Source organism: Eucyclogobius newberryi, unplaced genomic scaffold (genome assembly GCF_026437365.1).
Source record: "Eucyclogobius newberryi isolate DKJ021-1_F unplaced genomic scaffold, fEucNew1.0.hap1 SCAF_17, whole genome shotgun sequence".
In the NCBI taxonomy this organism is placed as follows: domain Eukaryota; kingdom Metazoa; phylum Chordata; class Actinopteri; order Gobiiformes; family Gobiidae; genus Eucyclogobius; species Eucyclogobius newberryi.
Genome location: NW_027315801.1, coordinates 10,264,715 through 10,285,264, shown reverse-complemented (window position 1 = coordinate 10,285,264; position 20,550 = coordinate 10,264,715). Strand labels below are relative to the sequence as shown.

Genomic DNA, 20,550 nt, shown 5'->3' with positions numbered 1-20,550 from the left:
GAGAAGCCTACATACATATGACATAGCCTATATGTATTTAATAAACATACTTTATGCGTATGATGAAAATTCTAGATTTGCTAATTCAATGTTGTGGTATTTCGGTAGGCGACCCGTTTAATCCAGATAAATCATGTGGCTCGGAAACATTGAGTACGGACCCAGTGTCGTTTCCAGCCCGAACCAACCCGAGCACAGGGGAGTCACAGGATTATACCAAAGACAAATGTGGGACAGAAGTCTGGTAGGTCACAGCTAAAATTAGGCTGCTCGTTTCGCCACTGGAGCCAATTTGCGGGGTACAAACTAATCTGAATTAAAGGCTACACTCACCAGAGCGCGCGGTTACATCAAGTTTGGTCAAGGACATTCAAGCCGTTACGCGCAAAGGCTGTGCTAAACATTTGCAGGTCAGTTTTTCGGAAGACGCCACAGTAACGTGTAAACTGCCACCAAAATGTCTTTTTTAACCATACCAAATCAAGAAAGTCTATTTACCACCGTTAGAGGTGGACAACCTGCCAGTGAATCAGAGAGATTCCGCCCAGTGGACGCAGATGAAGAGGACGACGATGATGAAGATGACACCGACGTGCGCCTTATCCCGCGGTGCTCCCCGATTCCCCGCAAGAGAGGCTCGTCCATCGCGGACGAAACAGCGGAGTACATGCGCATCCAGCTGGCCCTGTCTGGCGGTAAACGAGTTTCCTTTGCAGACACCACAGGCGGGGATCTAACAGATGTAAAAGAATTTATAGCTTTTGACTCAGATGAAGAGGACAGCGGTAAATGGGAGGAAGAGGAGGCAAAGTATAGACATACACAACAAGCTCCAAATTATCATGTGCACCCCGATTTCACGGTGCCCAGTGTTAATGCCCTCCTGCAGAAGGTGCGCACCAACAAAGTGGAGGTTGAGAACATTTCACCTGATGAAAATGAGCCCCTGGCCTTTTGTGGTGTAATTAGAGTTTTGAACATATCCTTCAACAAAGCAGTGTACATCAGGTGCACCATGGACAACTGGACCTCCTACTACGACCACCCAGCAGAGTATGTGCAGGGGTCTCATGATGGGGACACTGACAAATTCTGCTTCAAACTGTGTTTTTCTGCACCTTATACCACACATGGCTCTCGCATGGAGTTTGTTGTTCGGTATGAGACCTCTGAGGGAGACTACTGGGCCAATAACTCCAAGATGAACTATGTGGTGACACTTCTCTTGTCCTATGAAGACAAAGCCTCTGAAAAACACATTGACATAAGAGATGTAAGAAGTATCCTGAAGCCACCAAAAATGTACAGGTATGCAAGTAGAATCACATTTTAGAGTTACTGCCAGATAATATAGACTACTTTTATCCAGGATCTGATCACAAAAGCTCGTGTCTCGTGGCCAAAGCTTAGGTTGAGCTTTTGCCTGGAGACTGTTTTCAGCGCTGCAAGTATCCAAGTCACAAGTCAGCAGCTGTTATGTGACGAAAGAAAATGGGTCAGGCCAGGGGGCTGTAATGTTTAATGTTATTTATGACTGTGATGTCTATGATCTTTGTTGTTTTAGGTAGGAGACCCTTTTGGAGGGCACACGCCCCTTTTAGAGTGCCAATCATCTGCCTGCGTGCAAGTCTGATCAAAAGGGAGAGAGCAGGAGTCATTTTCAGTGGTGGCCTTTCCCTGCTGTAAAATGCACCTCTGACCTTTATCACAAGCAGGATAGACATGTTAGCCTTTAGTCCTAGTCAAATGAAGCATAGACATTCAACTGAAATCCTATTGTGGAGAAAAGGCTGGGTTCATTTAATCTGGAACTACAAATATGCAGCATAAATGTGTCTAATAAAAATAATTTAACATTTCGAAATGACAAGAAAATATTTAATTACAGGCATTAAAAACGTCTTTGTTAGATTAAATTGCCACACGAGTCTTAGTTTTCAACTTGATGTCTTTTTTTAAAAAGTCCTAAACAAGGACGTTGTCAAGAAAAGACTTCCTTTGATGTATTTGTTATAATAATTGATTTTGCTTTTTAACCATTTAGGACAGACATGGACTTAGAACAGGAGGATGACCAAAAGAACATAGAAGGTTAAGTATTTGCGATAATTTATGTATATTTGCATTCATACATATGGCATTAAATTTAAACTACTCAAATATATAAATATAACATAAATGCATGTTTTCAGGAGAAAAAGAGGATTCCACTGAATCTGGATTTGTTCGACCTGCAGCGATTTGTCCTGTTATCTTTCAGCCAGAACTTGACGTAGAGGTAAAGGCCATATCGAGACCATTTGCCATAAAAATGTCTTTGACAAATTTTACCTAAAAAGGTTTTTATATTGAGAAAACAAATAAGCTGCATGCATACTTTCTGTTATTCTTTGTTGTACAGGTAAAGCCAAAGCCAAGCTAATATTTCCCTTCCATCTGCAGATTGTGTCTAAAACTTTTACAGCTTTCACCATTGGCTTGTTTTGTTCACAGCTCATTGAAGCTTCAGCAACAAATTAGGTAACGTCTGACTCCATAGCATTCTACAGTGCATTGTGTGATCTCTATCGTTCACCTCACGTCGCTGTGCGCATCTGTCACTGTCCGTGTGCAGTCGAACCAATCTCATGGAATAAAACTCTAACAGAAATGTGTACTAGAACAAGTGCATAACGATTAATCAGAATAATTGTCACTTATTACTTATTCATTACTAAAACACTTGTTGACTATTTTAATGATCCTCTAAAACACTCTAAAACACATGTACAAACACATGTGGATTTAAGACTGTGAAATACCCGGCTGCAAATTAAGGTCACTTAAAGGCCTGTTCACGGTGTATTGCATGTGGTTGTTTTGGTCTCTCATTTTTGATTAATGGTGGATGCTGACAGTGGTTAGGGGGATTTAAAGGAACATTTTATTTTATATCATCTTATTCTGTAGAAGTTACATCATATTTCCACCTTAAAAATGCATTGGAAAAGATTATACAATAGAAATAATTGTTTTAGATTCTGATTCTCAAAAAATAACTGCTAATTGACTACTGAAATAATAATTAGTTACAGCCCTAAGTAACTATAGTTAGTGGGATATTTAGATTGTGCTCAAATGGTTGAAAACAGTTTTCATTTGCATTTTTATGTTTATGTCTGCATGGGATCCATTTTGTAGAAAAGCATCATTTGCAAACTGCAAAATAGTTTTATCTCTTTGTGTGCACAGTGTTAATGTCTCCTTTTACTTTTATGCTCCGTGGCTGTCACTTTCCTTTTACTTAACCAGATTGGTGTTCACCCATCTCCCACTGTCCCGTCCGATGGAAAACTTCCAACTGTTGACGGGGCACAATCCACTCACTGTGAAACGGCACAATCACACTGTACATCCTCCTCAATTCCTCATCAGACATGTTTACTCAGTATACGCCAGGCCAGTGAAGTATTCCCACAAACTAATTACTCTCAGCAGCTGGACATCAGCCCTCCTGTGTCACAAGAGTCCATGCAGAGTCCAGTGTGCTCCCAGGCCAGAGAAGAGGGGGCTGCAGATGTGTTACTGACATGGGACAGCCCTGCTTCTGTCTTGTCTGCTGCTCAGGTCTCTGGTTTGTCAGAGGAACGCCTCCAATTCAGCAGCTACCCCTCGCCACGGTCTGAGGCTCAGAGTCAAACCTCAGGAGCACGAAGTGAAACTGTAGCACTCCTTGAGCAACAGGACTCTGACTGTGTGGATGTCATGTGCCCAAGCGCTGAAACCCACACGGCCACGGGCTGCAGAACAGCCCCTGATCTGTTCTCATACAATCTCCTTGACGTACACAGGAGTCTGAGACCATCCATCATCTTTCTGAGTGCTTTCGTCTCTGTGTCAGTTGTGTTGCAGGAGCCCAGCGCTCTGTTTGTCATTGGACTCTTTCTGATTTTGCATCTTGTGTGATTTGAATGCATATTCCTCCATCAAAGTGCCTTGTCATGATTCCAAGATTAACCAATTGAAAAATATTTTGATAGATATTGTGTTTATTAAATACTACTTAGTAACAATCTCACAAAACACTGTATAGGTTGTTGTTGTTGTTGTTGTTGTTGTTGTTGTAAATTGTAGCTCATTGCAGTGCTCTTCCCCTTGCCGCAGTGATCACACTTATGTCAGAGCACAACAGCTAACAGTGATTTAGGTGGTTTCTTTTGTTCTATTTTAATGTCTACAATATACTGTACTGTAGCACAATCCTCCTTAATAGTTTTTCATTTTTGCCATACAACTTTGTGTAGCCTATGTCTCTGTATCTCAAAACAACCTCTTATAGACAATTACATGGAAATTGTATTTTGTTTACATGCAAGATTGAAGGCATCAAATGCCTTAATTTTACTTAAAATGAAAGATGTAACCAGGGCAAGTCACTACAACAACCTTCCCTTGTGTTGTCTTCCTGTGGACACCTCACAAACAGTTCACCAACAGGTTAAAGTTAGACTAATTCTGTCTTTTCTTTGTCTGACTGAGACTGTATGAAGTGATGAATGAATTACATGGATTAATATAAAGGGGGCTTTCTGTGTGTTTATTTCCTATTTAAACTAGTTCCACAATCATGAACTAAAGTAGCTCTGATCTTAGCAGAAGAGCACGTGTGTAACAGGAGGTGCAGATAAAAGCCAAAGGTCACATTGCACTCATGACATGTCAAGGTTAAAGACTGTAGCTAGTCTAGTGTGGACTATCTCTGTTTTAAAGTGGTCAGGCTTCAGCGGCATTCAGATGAAAACAGATTTATACAGTGTTATAACATTACCAAAGTCTACTGTATGTTCACACGTGACATCAAATATTTATATTATGAGGAACTTATCAGATATTACTAATTAGTAATATCTGATAAATTACAGCAGTTTGTTGTGGTGGTCACGTGACGATGATGATGTGACTCAAACAAGGTTAGTTATATTCTGCTAAGTTTAGAAGTGTGTTGCATCACTAGCCATTTATTTGATTGTAAATAGGCATGGGTGATATTACACACCATCAATCAATTGCAAATATTTAGTCGATTTTTTCCCTGAGGACAGCGAGAGGGCCAAAATGCTGCACTGTAAATGAAGTGTTGTCACAATTCTACAGGTTGTTCCCACTCATCCTATGCACCCCGCTCTACATTGATGTTCAAAGTCTCCTGTTCATTTTGTGGGTGATATTTCAAACAAAAAGATTGTCACAAGTTTGGTTTTACCACAATTTGTATACATTGCAAACTTAATATTGTCTAAGAAGTAACTAAAGTGCTGCTTCTGAGAGTTCATACGTCACTGTGATTGGTTCAATTCACCTGCCATTATCTCATGAGGCCGACCAACAGGAACATGACGGTGGGGAACATGTCTGACCCGTAACTCGAACATCTGAAATGTGACACAGTGTACCTTCAAGCATATGCGACTTATTTAAAGAAAGCATTGGCGTGTCAAGAGTTATAAGTTGAAGGAATGGAACAATTTCACTGATCGTGGGGAATTAGAGTCACGTTATTGATGTCTATAGTTCGTATCTTTAAAACTGCGTTCAGCCAGACCAGTGTCACTGAAGCACGTCCTCACGCGCCGTGTGTTGAATCAAAGTCAGTTCCATGCGCGAGCAGCTGGGATTAAATCCGCACTTTGAAGTTTTGCTCGCTGCGCCGTCGCCTCGGCCCCGCCTTCCCGCATCTCTCCGTGCGCTCTCCGGGAAAAGCCGAGAGCTTCCGAACAAGCGCTCGAGCTGCCTGCTTGCGAGCAGCCATAATTGGGATTATTCAGGAATAATTCGCCTAACCCATCTGCCTTCGTTTCCGTCTTCTTATTCTTTGGCTTCATCTGCGCGCACTCGTTTTGGTTTTTGATTGCGTCTGCGATGTAAATGCCTCTCGTGACATCGCTGGATTTGTCCAAAATGTCCCCCTTTTATCGTGGACTATTAAGATATAGTCCACCTTCGTTGGACGGGAAAACAAATACTGCATATTAGGAGATGTCGCTGAATCCGTCACCGTTTTGGACTGAAACATGAGAAAAGGAATTGTATCGAGGCTGTCTTTGTGGACTAATTGTTCTGATGCCACAATATCCACGGCAAGACGATTCATTTAGGGGATGCGCGATGTTTTTTTCCTCTCTAATGTTTGTGGGAGGGTTACAATAAGCGCTGGAAATCATCTGGAATATATGAAGAAAACGAGATTTGATGTTCTTGAGCAGAAATGGAGACGGTTTTTTCTACGTGCTGCAACTAAAACCTGTTTTCTGGACCAAATGAACACATCCCTGTAAAACAGCAAAAGGGTGGCAGTGGATTTTCCCCCTCTGTGTCTTAATGTGTCTTCACGACAGCATCCCCATCCTCTGTTTGATCAGCTGTTGATGATCACATCGCAACATTCATGTCGTGTTATGCTGATGATATGTTGCTCTCGCCGTGGGTTTATGCATAACAGGTGTTGTTTAAGAGCACGGCCACATACGGCTTTATTATGTGTTTTGATTTCCGCGTAAAGAACAGTGACACAAAGCAAAGAGGAGCGTTTGGGTGTTTTTGGACGGAGGCAGAAGATCCAGAAGAGCTCCATAAATGTGAGGTATGTTTTCTCCATCTCAACCGGCCAATCGCGTTCAAAAACACGACAAAGGAGATTTTGACACCTGTTCGTCTGTTTTTGCTTTGACTCGGTATTATAGGCCTATAGCTGACACAGCAGCCATCTAATCTGGCATGATGTCTGTGAAGGAGCCACAGGGCGGTATGGAACAAAAAAGCCCTCAGTAAAATGTAATGATTCTGTTTCGTGGCCTACATAGAGGCCAGGCCCACCCTGACGAGCGGCACTCTGCTCCTCTATTATTATTATTATTGCCTAGTGCCAGAGAATGGGATTTGGGTGAGGCTGCATCACTTCAGCTTTATAAGATAAAGACAGATATTTCTTTCTGTTTTTGATATAAACCAGGTGATGTGAGGATGCGTGCCAATAGCACTCTATTTAAAATGCTCCTTTTCCCTCCAGCCCAATCCCTTTCTCCATCCCTGTCGTTGTCAGGCCTAGAGTCACATCTAAATGGCTGCCTGCCCTGCCATTACATTCTCACATTTGTTACAAGATTTCACATAACATCTGCTCTGTGCCAGTCACTGCAGAGCTAGAGACGAGCAGGAGAACCATTATGTTCCTTTATAAATGATCTCCCTGTTTGTTTGACATGGCCAGCGTTGGTCTGTCTGCTCCATCCCTGTACACCCCCATGCATTCACTCAAACACCCACACGCGCACAAAGTATGTGAGCTGGTGTATCTTAGCAACGGGCAAGGTAATTACTGAGAGAGCCAAGGAGCTGGCATGCTGTAGAGCTGCTGATCTGATCCCAGCCTTGGAGGAACAGGAGAGCACAGATATCCGTGTTGCCCGACACAGCACTTCTGTATCCACTTTTTAGACTGTTGCGTCCATTCATCACACTGCCGAAGATGTAACAAGCATGTCAGACATCTTGTTTTCCACCTGAGCTGTCTTGATAAGTGTCTCTGTGTTCACAGGTGATGTGGTCAGAGAGGAGAGATGATTGTGTCGTGTAGAACAGAGCGGTTGGGCCTCTGCTTGTAAAGTCCAGGAAGCCGTGGGAGACGGCTGTGGGAGGATCACTAGTGCTCGTGAAGGGCCTCAGTCTCAGGCTCTGGTGGAAGGAACAGAATGGCTAACCAGAGCTTTGCCATAGATGGGCCCGGTAGCCTGCTGGCTGTGCTGGCCTCTCAGAGTGGACTGGCCCGAGGAGGCAGCAGCAGCAACAGCGACAGCAGCAGCAACACTGGAGGACTCTCTGCCACAGATGTGTCAGCCTACTTTAAGCTGGTCTTTTTAGGCCTGATAATCTGTGTCAGTCTCGTGGGCAACCTCCTGGTGTCCCTGCTGGTGCTCCGGGACAGGACACTTCACAAGGCTCCATACTTTTTCCTATTGGACCTGTGCCTGGCTGATGCAGTGCGCTCTGCTGCCTGCTTCCCTTTCGTACTTGTGTCAGTCCACAACAGCTCGGCCTGGACTTACAGTGCCTTGAGTTGCAAAGTTGTGGCTTTTATGGCTGTGCTGTTCTGTTTTCATGCTGCCTTCATGCTGTTCTGCGTGGCCGTCACCCGCTACCTTGCCATTGCCCACCACCGGTTTTATGCCAAACGCATGACCATCTGGACCTGTGCTGCCATTATCTGCATGGTTTGGACTCTGGCAGTGGCCATGGCATTCCCACCTGTCTTCGATGTGGGAACATACAAGTTCATCCGTGATGAAGATCAGTGCATTTTTGAACACCGCTACCTGAAGACCAATGACACCCTGGGCTTCATGCTCATGCTGGCTGTGGTGGTCCTGGCCACACACGGCTTCTACGCCAAGCTGCTCCTGTTCGAGTACAGGCACCGGAAAATGAAGCCTGTTCAGCTGGTGCCAGCCATCAGTCAGAACTGGACCTTCCATGGTCCGGGGGCCACCGGGCAGGCCGCGGCAAACTGGATTGCAGGGTTTGGTCGTGGCCCCATGCCGCCCACTCTGCTGGGCATCAGGCAGAACCTTCACAATCAGCACCGCCGGCTGCTGGGGATGGAGGAGGTGCGGTCGGAGCGCAGGCTGGGCAGGATGTTCTACACCATCACCCTGCTCTTCCTAGTGCTCTGGGCTCCCTACATCATTGCCTGCTTCTGGAGGGTCTTTGTCAAGTCCTGCTCCATCCCTCACAAGTATCTGTCCATTACAGTGTGGATGAGCTTTGTCCAAGCCGGGGTCAACCCCATCTTCTGTCTCCTGCTCAATGAGGACCTGAGGAAGGTGCTGCGAGCGCACCTGCCCACCTACTGGAGGACTAAACAACACCTGCCCCAAGACGAGGCCTACTGCATCATGTGATGACATCATGTGATCACCTGTGGTTCTGTGAGCAGACAAGGAGAATGTTCAGGTTTACTGGAAGAGGAGAAGTAATGCACCTTGGTGATAGTGTCTGTTTTGTTGTTTTGCACAACAAAATCAAAATTTGCCAACAAATCCAGGCACTGTGCCATTTTATCAAGAATGTTGTATTTGAATCGGTTGCCCTCAGGTGCAGAGGTTTTGACAGGGCAACGGAAACCTCCTGGTAACACTTAAATGGCTTGTATTTCTGATGATGTACTGTACAAGTAACCACAATCACCACTAGTGTTAAGTGTGACAGATGCCATTTCAAATAATGTTGCCTTATTTCCGAGGGACATTCCCTAAAGCTTTCCACCAACTATCCATTAGTGCCACACCAGGCACAGAAGAGACACAGAAAGTTGAAATATTTCATGATGAAAACTGTCTAGACTTTGAAAGTGATGATCTCTTGTTCTATCTCTGAAACGTCAAGAACTTTAAGGAGCAGAGTGGATCGGCTGACCACCTGTATGCCTTTTCATCTGATTCACAGGAGGCTAAAAATTACTGAATGAACCCAATAATGTTGGATAAGTTAAATGGCCGAGCCTCGAACATGCTTGATTTTTTCGAACTTGATTTAGGGCGTGCTGGGTTTATTTGTATCATAAAAAATTGCCTGTTTTTCCTTTATTTGTAAACTATACATGTTAAGCAGATGAAACTATTTTGAAATATGACTTGATTTCATATTGTATAGACTGTACGGGGATATCTATATTCCTGCTTGTGTGTTTTTATATATCTTTCGTGTGTAAGTGTGTGTGAGGGGAAACATGGGGAGACAGGAGAGAAAGATGATAATAGGATAGATTTCAATAATAGTGATTAAATATGAAAGCAGCATGAGGTCTCCAAATCATACAAAAGCGAGCAGTCTTATGGAAAAAGCTAATGGTGAAATCATTTTTAACCAAAATGTATAAGCAGACTGCATAATGAATACGGAGACTATTAGAAAATAATACTTTACAACAGGTCATAGGATTTAAATAATTTTAGGGGACGATGCAGAATACTATAGTAATTGAATGAATTTTTTTTGAAAAAGATGATTTTAAGAATGTCGTAACGCTATGCTCTTAACAGAATACCAATTGTGGAACTTATTGAGATGGAAACTTGAATGTTACTAGGCCCTTTGAAATCTGCCAGCAACATAGGCCAATCTTTGCTTCATGGATCACTCAAATCCCAAATCTATTTAATTTTCAAATGACTTCTCTATCCAAATTACAATTTCTACAATATATTAGGCATAAGTAATTTGCCCAGTGATTTTTCTAATTATGGACACTGGCATAGATTACTTTATTAGCATGCATTCCACTGCATTTCATGGAGGAGGAGCTGGAGGTTACAGTGTGTACAGATGTTGAAACAGGGCAAGTGGATTGAAACGTGAACTGGGGTCTATCATTTTTACATCTGGCATTCTTTGCAAGATGATATTCTGTATCTGTACAGTTTAACAGAGGTGGTTCTTTTACCCACTCATCAATAAAGACTCTACTTTTGATGCATTTATGTTTTCATATCTGAGCCTCTGATTACCAACTACAAGTGCTACTATAATGTGGTGTAACCAGTCTTCTGTTCCAGCATTTAAACTGAATATGACTCATGTTGACCATAAATAAATAGAGGGTTTTGATATGGCGTACTGACAGCCAGTTTGGTCGTAAAACAGAGGTCGCAAAACAAAAAGGTACAAACATGTATACAGAAAAAATGAAGGCCTGTTTGGTGGGGCGGGAGGGACATAATCAATTTTAGGCAAAAGCTGAAAACTACATGACAAGGTTGAGTTTGTTTAAGGTAAACAGAACTAAAGAAATTCATCAATTGTCATTACGCCGAATACTATGCTCCTGAATGAAAAATTAAAAGGAAGAGCAAGGTTAAGGCTATTTAGCTATAACAAATAAATAATAATAATTAAACTGATTCAACTATTGTCTCCATTCAGAGCCATTTTAATTGTACTTTTTAACCCCCTGAAATGACATTCAGTCATTAAGTGCATCATGAATAAAACAAAAAGTACATTCCCTCTTTCTGCCATTTATAAATCTATGCTTCCAACAAATATGCACCCATTTACTTTAACGTATCACTGATTACAGTTGTTTTATATTCCTTCTGTTAATGTAGAAATCTGATCAATTCAAATACATATTTCATTAATATCACCACAAACCTCCAGTGGAGGGCTTCAGCACACACTACAGTAACCACAGTTCTCACTATGGCAAGGCAAGTTTATTTGTAGAGCACAATCCATACACAAGGCAATTCAGAGTGATTCACACAACAGGAAAAAATGCATTAAAATTACAGACATGACAAAAATCACCAGCACCAGCAGGAGGCCGGTCCATGTTTAGTCCTGACTCTGGGACCAGCAGGAGGCCGGTCCATGTTTAGTCCTGACTCTGGCACCAGCAGGAGGCCGGTCCATGTTTAGTCCTGACTCTGGCACCAGCAGGAGGCCGGTCCATGTTTAATCCTGACTCTGGGCACCAGCAGGAGGCCGGCCCATGTTTAGTCCTGACTCTGGCACCAGCAGGAGGCCGGCCCATAGTCCTGACTCTGGCACCAGCAGGAGGCCGGTCCATGTTTAGTCCTGACTCTGGGCACCAGCAGGAGGCCGGTCCATGATTAGTCCTGACTCTGGCACCAGCAGGAGGCCGGTCCATGTTTAGTCCTGACTCTGGCACCAGCAGGAGGCCGGTCCATGTTTAGTCCTGACTCTGGGCACCAGCAGGAGGCCGGTCCATGATTAGTCCTGACTCTGGCACCAGCAGGAGGCCGGTCCATGTTTAGTCCTGACTCTGGGCACCAGCAGGAGGCCGGTCCATGATTAGTCCTGACTCTGGCACCAGCAGGAGGCCGGTCCATGTTTAGTCCTGACTGGCACCAGCAGGAGGCCGGTCCATGTTTAGTCCAGACTCTGGCACCAGCAGGAGGCCGGCCCATGTTTAGTCCTGACTCTGGCACCAGCAGGAGGCCGGCCCATGTTTAGTCCTGACTCTGGCACCAGCAGGAGGCCGGTCCATGTTTAGTCCTGACCCTGGGCACCAGCAGGAGGCCGGCCCATGTTTAGTCCTGACTCTGGCACCAGCAGGAGGCCGGTCCATGTTTAGTCCTGACTCCGGCACCAGCAGGAGGCCGGTCCATGTTTAGTCCTGACTCTGGCACCAGCAGGAGGCCGGTCCACACACTGATCTGTTGGATGCAGTGACTCCACTGGTCCATATTCACCTGCAGTGAAACATAGATCTGACTCGTCTGCATAATTGTGATAGCATACATTTTCACTGGGTATCAGCTGACCTAACAGCAGCATGTAGAGGTTGAACAGAAGAGGTCCCAGGACTGACCCTTGGGGCACCCCACAGGTACTTCCTATCTTACAGTCAGGACCTCAACCTGTTTAGGGCAGTATTTACTCCTGATATACTGCCTCAGCCGAAGCAGGCCACTCCCCCCTGAAACCCTCCTGCTGCAGAAACTCTGACCCAGTCATTTGTGTCAAAGAAAATGTTTCTGCTTCAAACACATCGACTCTGAGACTAAAAGTCCTGCTGAGGGAGAGTTCCCATGAGGGATAGTCCCCATGAGGGATAGTCCCCATGAGGGAGTGTCCACATGAGGGAGTGTCCCCATGAGGGATAGTCCCCTTGAGGGAGTGTCCCCATGAGGGAGAGTCCCCATGAGGGAGTGTCCCCATGAGGGAGTGTCCCCATGAGGAAGAGTCCCCATGAGGAAGAGTCTCCATGAGGGAGAGTCCCCATGAGGAAGAGTCTCCATGAGGAAGAGTCTCCATGAGGGAGAGTCCCCATGAGGGAGTGTCCCCATGAGGAAGAGTCCCCATGAGGAAGAGTCTCCATGAGGGAGAGTCCCCATGAGGAAGAGTCTCCATGAGGAAGAGTCCCCATGAGGGAGTCCCCATGAGGGAGTCCCCATGCGGAAGAGTCTCCATGAGGAAGAGTCCCCATGAGGGAGTCCCCATGAGGGAGTCCCCAGAAAGCCACTTTTTTTCTGGACTGCGGCCCGAATTACCACCCCGCGTTTGAGATTCGACTGACGTCAGAATCTGAGCTGATAAACCTCATGATCCAGGACGTGGACAAGACCTGTGTGTGGAAGCACGAGGTGGACCTGAGAGGTGAGTAAAGAGGAGGCGACAGGAGGTGACGGGAGGCGACAGGAGGCGACACGGGATGACAGGAGCGGGACAAGTTCCTGGAGTCAGGAGGGGTCAGGAGTGGGACCTGTCCCACTCCTGTCCCACTCCTGTCCCACTCCTGTCCCGGCCTTACCTCTGCTCTCTCTCTTAGATGTGATCGCTGAAGAGCTGCGAGCTGCCTCTCGCCCTTCCTTTTCACTTCACACAGAGTCAGATGTGACGTTGAGGAAGTGGCTGTCCTCGGTGTGTCCAGACATTATCCAGAGAGTGTCTGACCCGGTGCTGAAACAGATTTCGTACCGGCTCCTGGCGAGCGAGGTCCTGACCGAGGCGGAGAAAGAGAGATTGGAGAACATGAGCCGATGGGACAGAGCTGCTCATCTGCTGGACTTTGTTTCTGATGAACCTGTGGAAAGTGGACCCCTTTCTGTACGAGGACCTCCGGCTGCGGACCAGAGCTGAGGACCGGCTTTAGACTGGCTTTAGTGTGGCTTTGGTATGGCTTTAGTTTGGCTTTAGTCTGGCTTTAGTCTGGCTTTAGTCTGGCATTAGTTTGACCTTAGTCTGGCCTTAGTCTGGCTTTAGTCTGGCTTTAGCCTGGCTGCAGCTGCAATGCAGCCGGCAGGTGCTAGAAATGTACCTGGTGCTGAATGTACTTTTGACTGTTTTGTTTTGCGCATGTGTCGGGGAAAGATGTCTGGATTGACAGTTTTCAGGTGATGATCCTTTTCTGTCGTGTGAACTCTCATGAACCTCCAACTGTGCTTTATCAGCTGGACCCCCTAGAACAGCTGGACCCCCTAGAACAGCAGGACCCCCTAGAACAGCTGGACCCCCTAGAACAGCAGGACCCCCCAGAACAGCTGTTCCCCCACAGTGTCTTAAATAGATTTTATTCTTCTGCTTTTACAATGATCTTTTGCAAAAATCCTCTCAATATTGTATGTAAATATTTATGTCTAAAAATGTATCTTCCATTTTAATGTATTTTATATCTTATGTTTGACTTTTGTGCTGGAATTTCTCTTTATTTCTCTCGGGAAATAAAGTAAAACAATAGAGCAGTTGTCTTGTCTCTAAAGTGAATGTTTAATGTTCAGTCATAAATGTGTCCCTGGTGTGGACTCGTGACCCCCATGAAGAGCCCAGTCGTCCACACGTCCCTCTGCTCCTGCTCTGACCCTTCACCAGGTCATTCATGGTCATTTGAGAGTTTACAGGTCAGTCAGGTGGTCACATGACCCACTTCAGCAGAAACATTTACAATTCTTTTGTCTAAACCAGGACTAAACCAGGTCTACACCAGGTCTAAACCAGGACTGAACCAGGACTAAACCAGGTCTAAACCAGGTCTAAACCAGGTCTAAACCAGGACTAAACCGGGACTAAACCAGGTCTAAACCAGGTCTAAACCAGGTCTAAACCAGGACTGAACCAGGACTAAACCAGGTCTAAACCAGGTCTAAACCAGGACTAAACCAGGTCTAAACCAGGACTAAACCAGGACTAAACCAGGTCTAAACCAGGACTAAACCAGGTCTAAACTGGGACTAAACCAGGACTGAACCAGGACTAAACCGGGACTAAACCAAGACTGAACCAGGACTAAACCGGGACTAAACCAGGACTAAACCAGGACTTAACCAGGACTAAACCAGGACTAAACCAGGTCTAAACTGGGACTAAACCAGGACTGAACCAGGACTAAACCGGGACTAAACCAAGACTAAACTGGGTCTGGACCAGGACGAAACCAGGACTAAAACGCGACAAAACCAGGACTAAACCAGGTCTAAACCGGGACTAAACCAGGACTAAACCAGGTCTGGACCAGGACTAAACCGGGACTAAACCAGGACTAAACCAGGTCTAAACCGGGACCAAACCAGGACTAAACCAGGTCTAAACCGGGACTAAACCAGGACTTAACCAGGACTAAACTGGGAACATTGGTCCAAAGCGTCCAGTTTACATTCTACATTAAGTCTATGTAAACGCGCGTCGAATGCCTCCTGCGTTGTCCACAGCGCAATTTCAGCGTTTTTCGGTGCGATTCCTGTGCTCTCGATGCTTTGGACGCGCATCCGACGGTCGAGCGTCCAAAGCGTTCGACGCCGAGATGTTCAGCTTTGTCCAAATTTCTGCGGCAGATGCGCCGCAGCAGCCAATCAGAGATGACGCTCCATTGACGTGCTACGCACGACCCGGAAAAAGACCCAAAACAAACCATACAAGATAAAAAAATCCTTAAGACGCAGCTCTGAGCAAATAATGATATTGAGTAAACTCTGCTCAGCTCTGAAGTATCTGCGGGTCCCAGACGGGCCCCGGGGCCCATCACCTCCGCTTTTGGACTTTGTAAAGTTAATAAACCAAAGCCATGGTCCAACATTAAACTCCATTTACAGAACGAGAAAAGCAACACAGCACAACTCCTCCACTGAGCGTGTGCAGACGCCTCGACTCCACTGAGCGTGTGCAGACGCCTCGACTCCACTGAGCGTGTGCAGACGCCTCGACTCCACTGAGCGTGTGCAGACGCCTCGACTCCACTGAGCGTGTGCAGACGCCTCGACTCCACTGAGCGTGTGCAGACGCCTCGACTCCACTGAGCGTGCGCAGACGTCTCGACTCCACTGAGCGTGTGCAGACGCCTCGACTCCACTGAGCGTGTGCAGACGACTCGACTCTACTGAGCATGTGCAGGACGACTCGACTCCACTGAGCATGTGCTGACGCCTCGACTCCACTGAGCATGTGCTGACGCCTCGACTCCACTGAGCATGTGCTGACGCCTCGACTCCACTGAGCATGTGCTGACGCCTCGACGCCACTGAGCGTGTGCAGACGACTCGACTCTACTGAGCATGTGCAGGACGACTCGACTCCACTGAGCATGTGCTGACGCCTCGACTCCACTGAGCATGTGCTGACGCCTCGACGCCACTGAGCGTGTGCAGACGACTCGACTCTACTGAGCATGTGCAGGACGACTCGACTCCACTGAGCATGTGCTGACGCCTCGACTCCACTGAGCATGTGACTACTCAGACGCATGTCTGCTGTTGAATGTATTTTACAGATCGGGGCGTCTGTCATCAAATGTACAGGCGTTTAACTTCTGCGTCGGGCGCAAATTTGACGCCGCGGTGTGTACGTAGCTTTAGTCAGCTAACATAGAAAGTCAAACACAAGTTATTATTGTAGTTTGAGTCTCCAGGTGTCACGCACAAATTTTACTTTTTCAATTTAAACCTTTGCAGATTTTTAAGGAATATTTTTCTTTAAAAATCTAAGATTCTTTTAAATAGCTTTTTAGTCTGATAACCTAAAAAGTAAACGCTAAGTTACTATAATAGTTTGAATCTCCAAGTGCCGCGGGACATTGAACGGCCCATCCCCGGAGAGGAAAGGTGTGTTGGGGACCCACAGGTGGCGCTGCATTGGGGCGGGCCGCGCCAGGGGATGGGCCCGGTGGGTGTGGGCCCTGCGCAGGCCGTCGGAACGTGCAGAGGCTGAAGGACTGGCACAGAGGCCCTGGCCCAGGGGCCGCTAACTCTTTCTCTTTGTTTCTGTGGCCAAAGACCATGATTTCAGTCTTGTCTGAGTTCAGCTGGAGAAAGTTGTTTTGCATCCACACATTGATCTGTTGGATGCAGTGACAGAGAGAATCCACTGGTCCATATTCACCTGCGACAGTGAAACATAGATCTGCATAATTGTGAAAGGACACATTTGAAAGTCTTAAGGTGCATTCACACTTTCTCTAGTTTGGTCTTGGTTTGAGCCCAGGTCATTGTACTGTTGACCTGATTTGGTCCTGCGTGTGAGCATTTGTGAACGCACCCTTATATGCATCATAAACCTTCCTCACTACAGCATCATGTACAGTAGACTGCTCAGGACAGCTTTTTTTAAACCAAGGGCAGAAAACAGGAACAGGTGCTGTAGCTGATGTAGCTCATTTACAGTTTGCATTCATGTGTCATTACAACATGAATTTATACCTATAGGTTGAGCTGGAGGACAAGTCAGAATTAAATGGTATAATTTTCTGTTTAAATGTCAGATTGCAGATTTATTTACCTGGTTAATATATGTAATTATTGGGCCTATCCACATTAAACAAAAGCTCAAGCCACAAAGTTCAATGTCTTTTCTGTAAACACAAAGGTAATATTTTTCACTGCAGCTTCAGAAAGTGGTGCCATTATTCAACACACAAGATGAATATGGCAAGTTTGTGGGGACAATCGTTGCTGGAAGATGTACTAGTGTTTGGTAAAAGTATTTATCTAAAAATATCTAAAGGAGCAAGAAACAAACTATGACATGAAAAATCTACTGACATAAAAGCATTGAAGCACATGTTTGAATATGTAATTTTAGAGTAAAATGTAAAAAAAACATAAAACTAAAAGGTATCCACTGAAAATGTTAACATCAAAAATAAATACCATAGACTGTATATCTATAGATACCTTAAAACTCTCAGTATAGCAGTTTTGCATTTCATTACTTTCCACCACCAGAGCCAATGAATAATGATAATTATATCTGTGGATCATAACTTTAGCTATTTCTTTCAAAAACTGAGAATCTCCCATTGAGTTTAGACTCCCGCAATCCATCTGAAATTCTTGAACACCTACGATATGTAGTTTGCAACAAGTGTACCACTTTTTGGATGACTGTTCCAAGGTGCTGAATAGAAAGGGATGAACTCTTCACTTAACCTTTCTCTAAGCATCCCTTGAAATTTCAAATTAAGTCAAATTACTTTAAGAATTTACCTTTTTACATCTTCCGTATAATAATAATATATAAAAAATCTACCATTGAATAACTGAGGGCGTGTTAACACTTGTTCTGGTTTAATCCTGATGTAGACTTTGTTTGACCCTGTTCTAATCTGGTTTTGTCACAGCCTAATCCAGGTTTTGATGTGCTGTTTGTGTGTGAACGCACCCTTAATGTACAGGACACAAAGAAATCAAAGAGACAGTTGCAGACAGTAGTTTATTTTAAATGTGCATTTCTGTTGAAACAAACAACTCTTTCTACTTCAGGAAGGCTCCTCCCAATGGGCGGGTCTTACCACAGAACAGTATTAAGATCGGAGTTCTCGACCTAAATTCTGTTATTGACAATGACTCTTGGATGAGAGTCGAAACGTCTATTTTTTCAAACTGAGTCCAGATGACTACAACTGAAGCTTTTTCTACTATGTGCATTAAATAATTTATGATTCTGCAAAAACAACACGACCCAAACACACACATATTTAAGAGATAGTGAAACTCTAAACAAACCTTTCACCATTCATAACCAGCTGGTTTCTTCATTGACTCAGTTGGTCATGCACATGGTCAACACAAACAGGCAAGCAAGACAAGTAAAATAAGGCCATCACCACACTTGATAACACGCATAAATAACAGTTACATAAATAGTGACAGAGATCCAAGCTGAAGTGTGCATTAGTGTTAGAAAGACAGGCTTTTTTAAATTAAGATTTAATTGTTACCTCTTCAGTCTGTTAAATTCAGTCAAACGTCATGCATTGGAACTCACAAAAAAAAAACATGAATTCCCCAACCACCAACAAACAAAGCTTCCTGATTGCACTTATTATCATTGCATTACACATTAAAAGCAGCCGTGTAACATTCCAGTGAATTAAGGAGTCCATAGTATTGTAGTATGAATTCCAATAGCAAATTTGTCTTTTAACTGTGAAAATACAGATTATTTGACTTGGTTTGTATGGGATATGTTTCATAAATATCTCTGTAATTACATGAGACTTAAATTGATTTTCTTTTACATAGTCCAGATGACTTTTTCTACCGTAGATGAACAAAGATCCTAGCCCTCCATTGGAAATTATGACATCATTAACTTCTAGATCATGAATTCAGCGTACTGGACGGTTACCTAAGAGTGGCGCGTTATTATGGGCGGCTCAGTTACTTCTGCTCCCGTCTCCAGATGATGACCATGCCGGTGGAATCTGCAGATGCCAGTAAACTCTCGTCACAGTTGAAACTGACATCCAGAACCGGTCCCCCGTGGCCCTGTAACTTGTTCACGATCGCTTTAGTGTTGCGCTCTACGTCGAAGAAGTAGACGCAGCCGTCCTCACTGCCAGTCACTGTTGGAAAAAAACAGATGGGCATTAAAAGGGGAAAGCAGCATTTTTCCGATTCTGAGATGTGGTTAGCTCGGGATCAAACGCCAAGTGCATAGAGAAACAGTGGCAAAAACAATGTAAAAAAGTAAAAAGAGCAGCTGTGTCACTACTGATAATACAGTACAGCCACTCTATTGTGTCAGCATACTTTTAAATGAATGCTATGTTTAGTATTTAGCATCTTAAAATCTCCATTGGTTTAGCCGCACAACAGTCACAATAACAAATTGTACAGCAAATCATATTATCTATGGATAATATTGAAGCTACTTTGTGCCACTGACAGAATAACACTAAAGCAGAAGAATCCTGGTAAACCCCTTCTAAACAAACATATCCTAAAAACAGGAGTTGCAATAAAAAATAAGAGTAGTTTGTACCACGAATGAGTCATATATATGTTAATTATCCAATCCTCTACAGCTGAAATGATATTGATATAAAACAGAAAGAAATCCCTACTGGTGCGTGAAAAATGTACACATAATAAATGTTGAGCCCCCTAAAAATATTGTTCCATCTCATATATTGATGGATGAGTCAAAAAGAAATAGTCAAGATAAAAAGCCAAACAATGTTGAATACGATCATTTATACAGCTACTGTTATTAGTTACCAGGTTTATTGTCCATTAATAAGAATATATCTTGCCTTAATCTCAATTAAACAGTTCAGGCCAACAGTAAAATGTTGTGATGTCACCTAAAACCCAGCAATAGCAACACTATTAAAGATTAAATAAGACATTTTCAAATCTGTAAATAAATGATGATGTACAAATAACCCTTTACTGATCCTGACAACTGAAGCTAAGGTGTTAAAGTATCTAAATAAAATATAAAAATATTAGTCAAAACCACAGTATGATTTTGTTGGTCTTTGCTCACTCTGTACATTAATTATATATGGCTGCCATGTTTACCGGGTATAACATGACATAACATACTGAATCACTTTGACAGATGGAGAGCACATCTCTGCAGGGAACCAGTGCTGCCAAGAGTCACATAAGGTGAGCTTGATTAATGTCGAGATGAAACTTGTACTGGTGGTAAAATTAAGGCTTGCTTGAGACTTTTTTCTAAAAGATAAAAATATGTGGTAATGTTTCATTGGAACAATAAAAACAATTTGTCTTAGTTTTTACTTGAGCTCTAAAAGCACAATTGAATGCTCCACAG

At 44.1% G+C, this 20,550-nt stretch overlaps 4 protein-coding genes and 1 long non-coding RNA gene across 7 annotated transcripts in view; 4 read left to right on the top strand and 1 right to left on the bottom strand.

Moving 5' to 3' along the window:
* Positions 1-20,550, top strand: part of wasb (WASP actin nucleation promoting factor b) — a 126,467-nt gene that overhangs the window by 56,803 nt on the left and 49,114 nt on the right. The window lies entirely within an intron of this gene.
* Positions 140-4,559, top strand: LOC140362820 (protein phosphatase 1 regulatory subunit 3A-like). Of its 2 annotated transcripts, XM_072449042.1 has the most exons (5): positions 143-1,308; positions 2,045-2,091; positions 2,193-2,278; positions 2,494-2,520; positions 3,292-3,536. In XM_072449042.1, exons 1-4 carry the CDS (start codon positions 458-460, stop codon positions 2,518-2,520), a joined length of 1,011 nt encoding a protein of 336 aa, XP_072305143.1. In that variant the 5' UTR covers positions 143-457; the 3' UTR covers positions 3,292-3,536. The 2 variants fall into 2 exon arrangements, with proteins under 2 accessions (XP_072305142.1, XP_072305143.1); XM_072449041.1 differs by lacking the exon at positions 2,494-2,520 and having other exon boundaries at positions 140-1,308; positions 3,292-4,559.
* On the top strand, positions 5,729-10,507 carry gpr173 (G protein-coupled receptor 173). Of its 2 annotated transcripts, none has more exons than XM_072449044.1 (2): positions 5,729-6,614; positions 7,574-10,507. In XM_072449044.1, exon 2 carries the CDS (start codon positions 7,728-7,730, stop codon positions 8,931-8,933), a length of 1,206 nt encoding a protein of 401 aa, XP_072305145.1. In that variant the 5' UTR covers positions 5,729-6,614; positions 7,574-7,727; the 3' UTR covers positions 8,934-10,507. The 2 variants fall into 2 exon arrangements, with proteins under 2 accessions (XP_072305145.1, XP_072305144.1); XM_072449043.1 differs by having other exon boundaries at positions 5,729-6,619.
* Positions 18,054-18,680, top strand: LOC140362819 (uncharacterized). Its single transcript, XR_011927122.1, has 2 exons — positions 18,054-18,193; positions 18,392-18,680. It is a non-coding gene; the product is annotated as an uncharacterized lncRNA (long non-coding RNA).
* The window catches only part of wdr13 (WD repeat domain 13), a 5,446-nt gene continuing 3,620 nt past the window's right edge, over positions 18,725-20,550 (bottom strand). Inside the window, exon 10 of the mRNA XM_072449040.1 lies at positions 18,725-19,330. Coding sequence (XP_072305141.1) covers positions 19,146-19,330 — 185 coding nt within the window. The 3' untranslated portion in view covers positions 18,725-19,145. The remainder of the gene's footprint in view (positions 19,331-20,550) is intronic.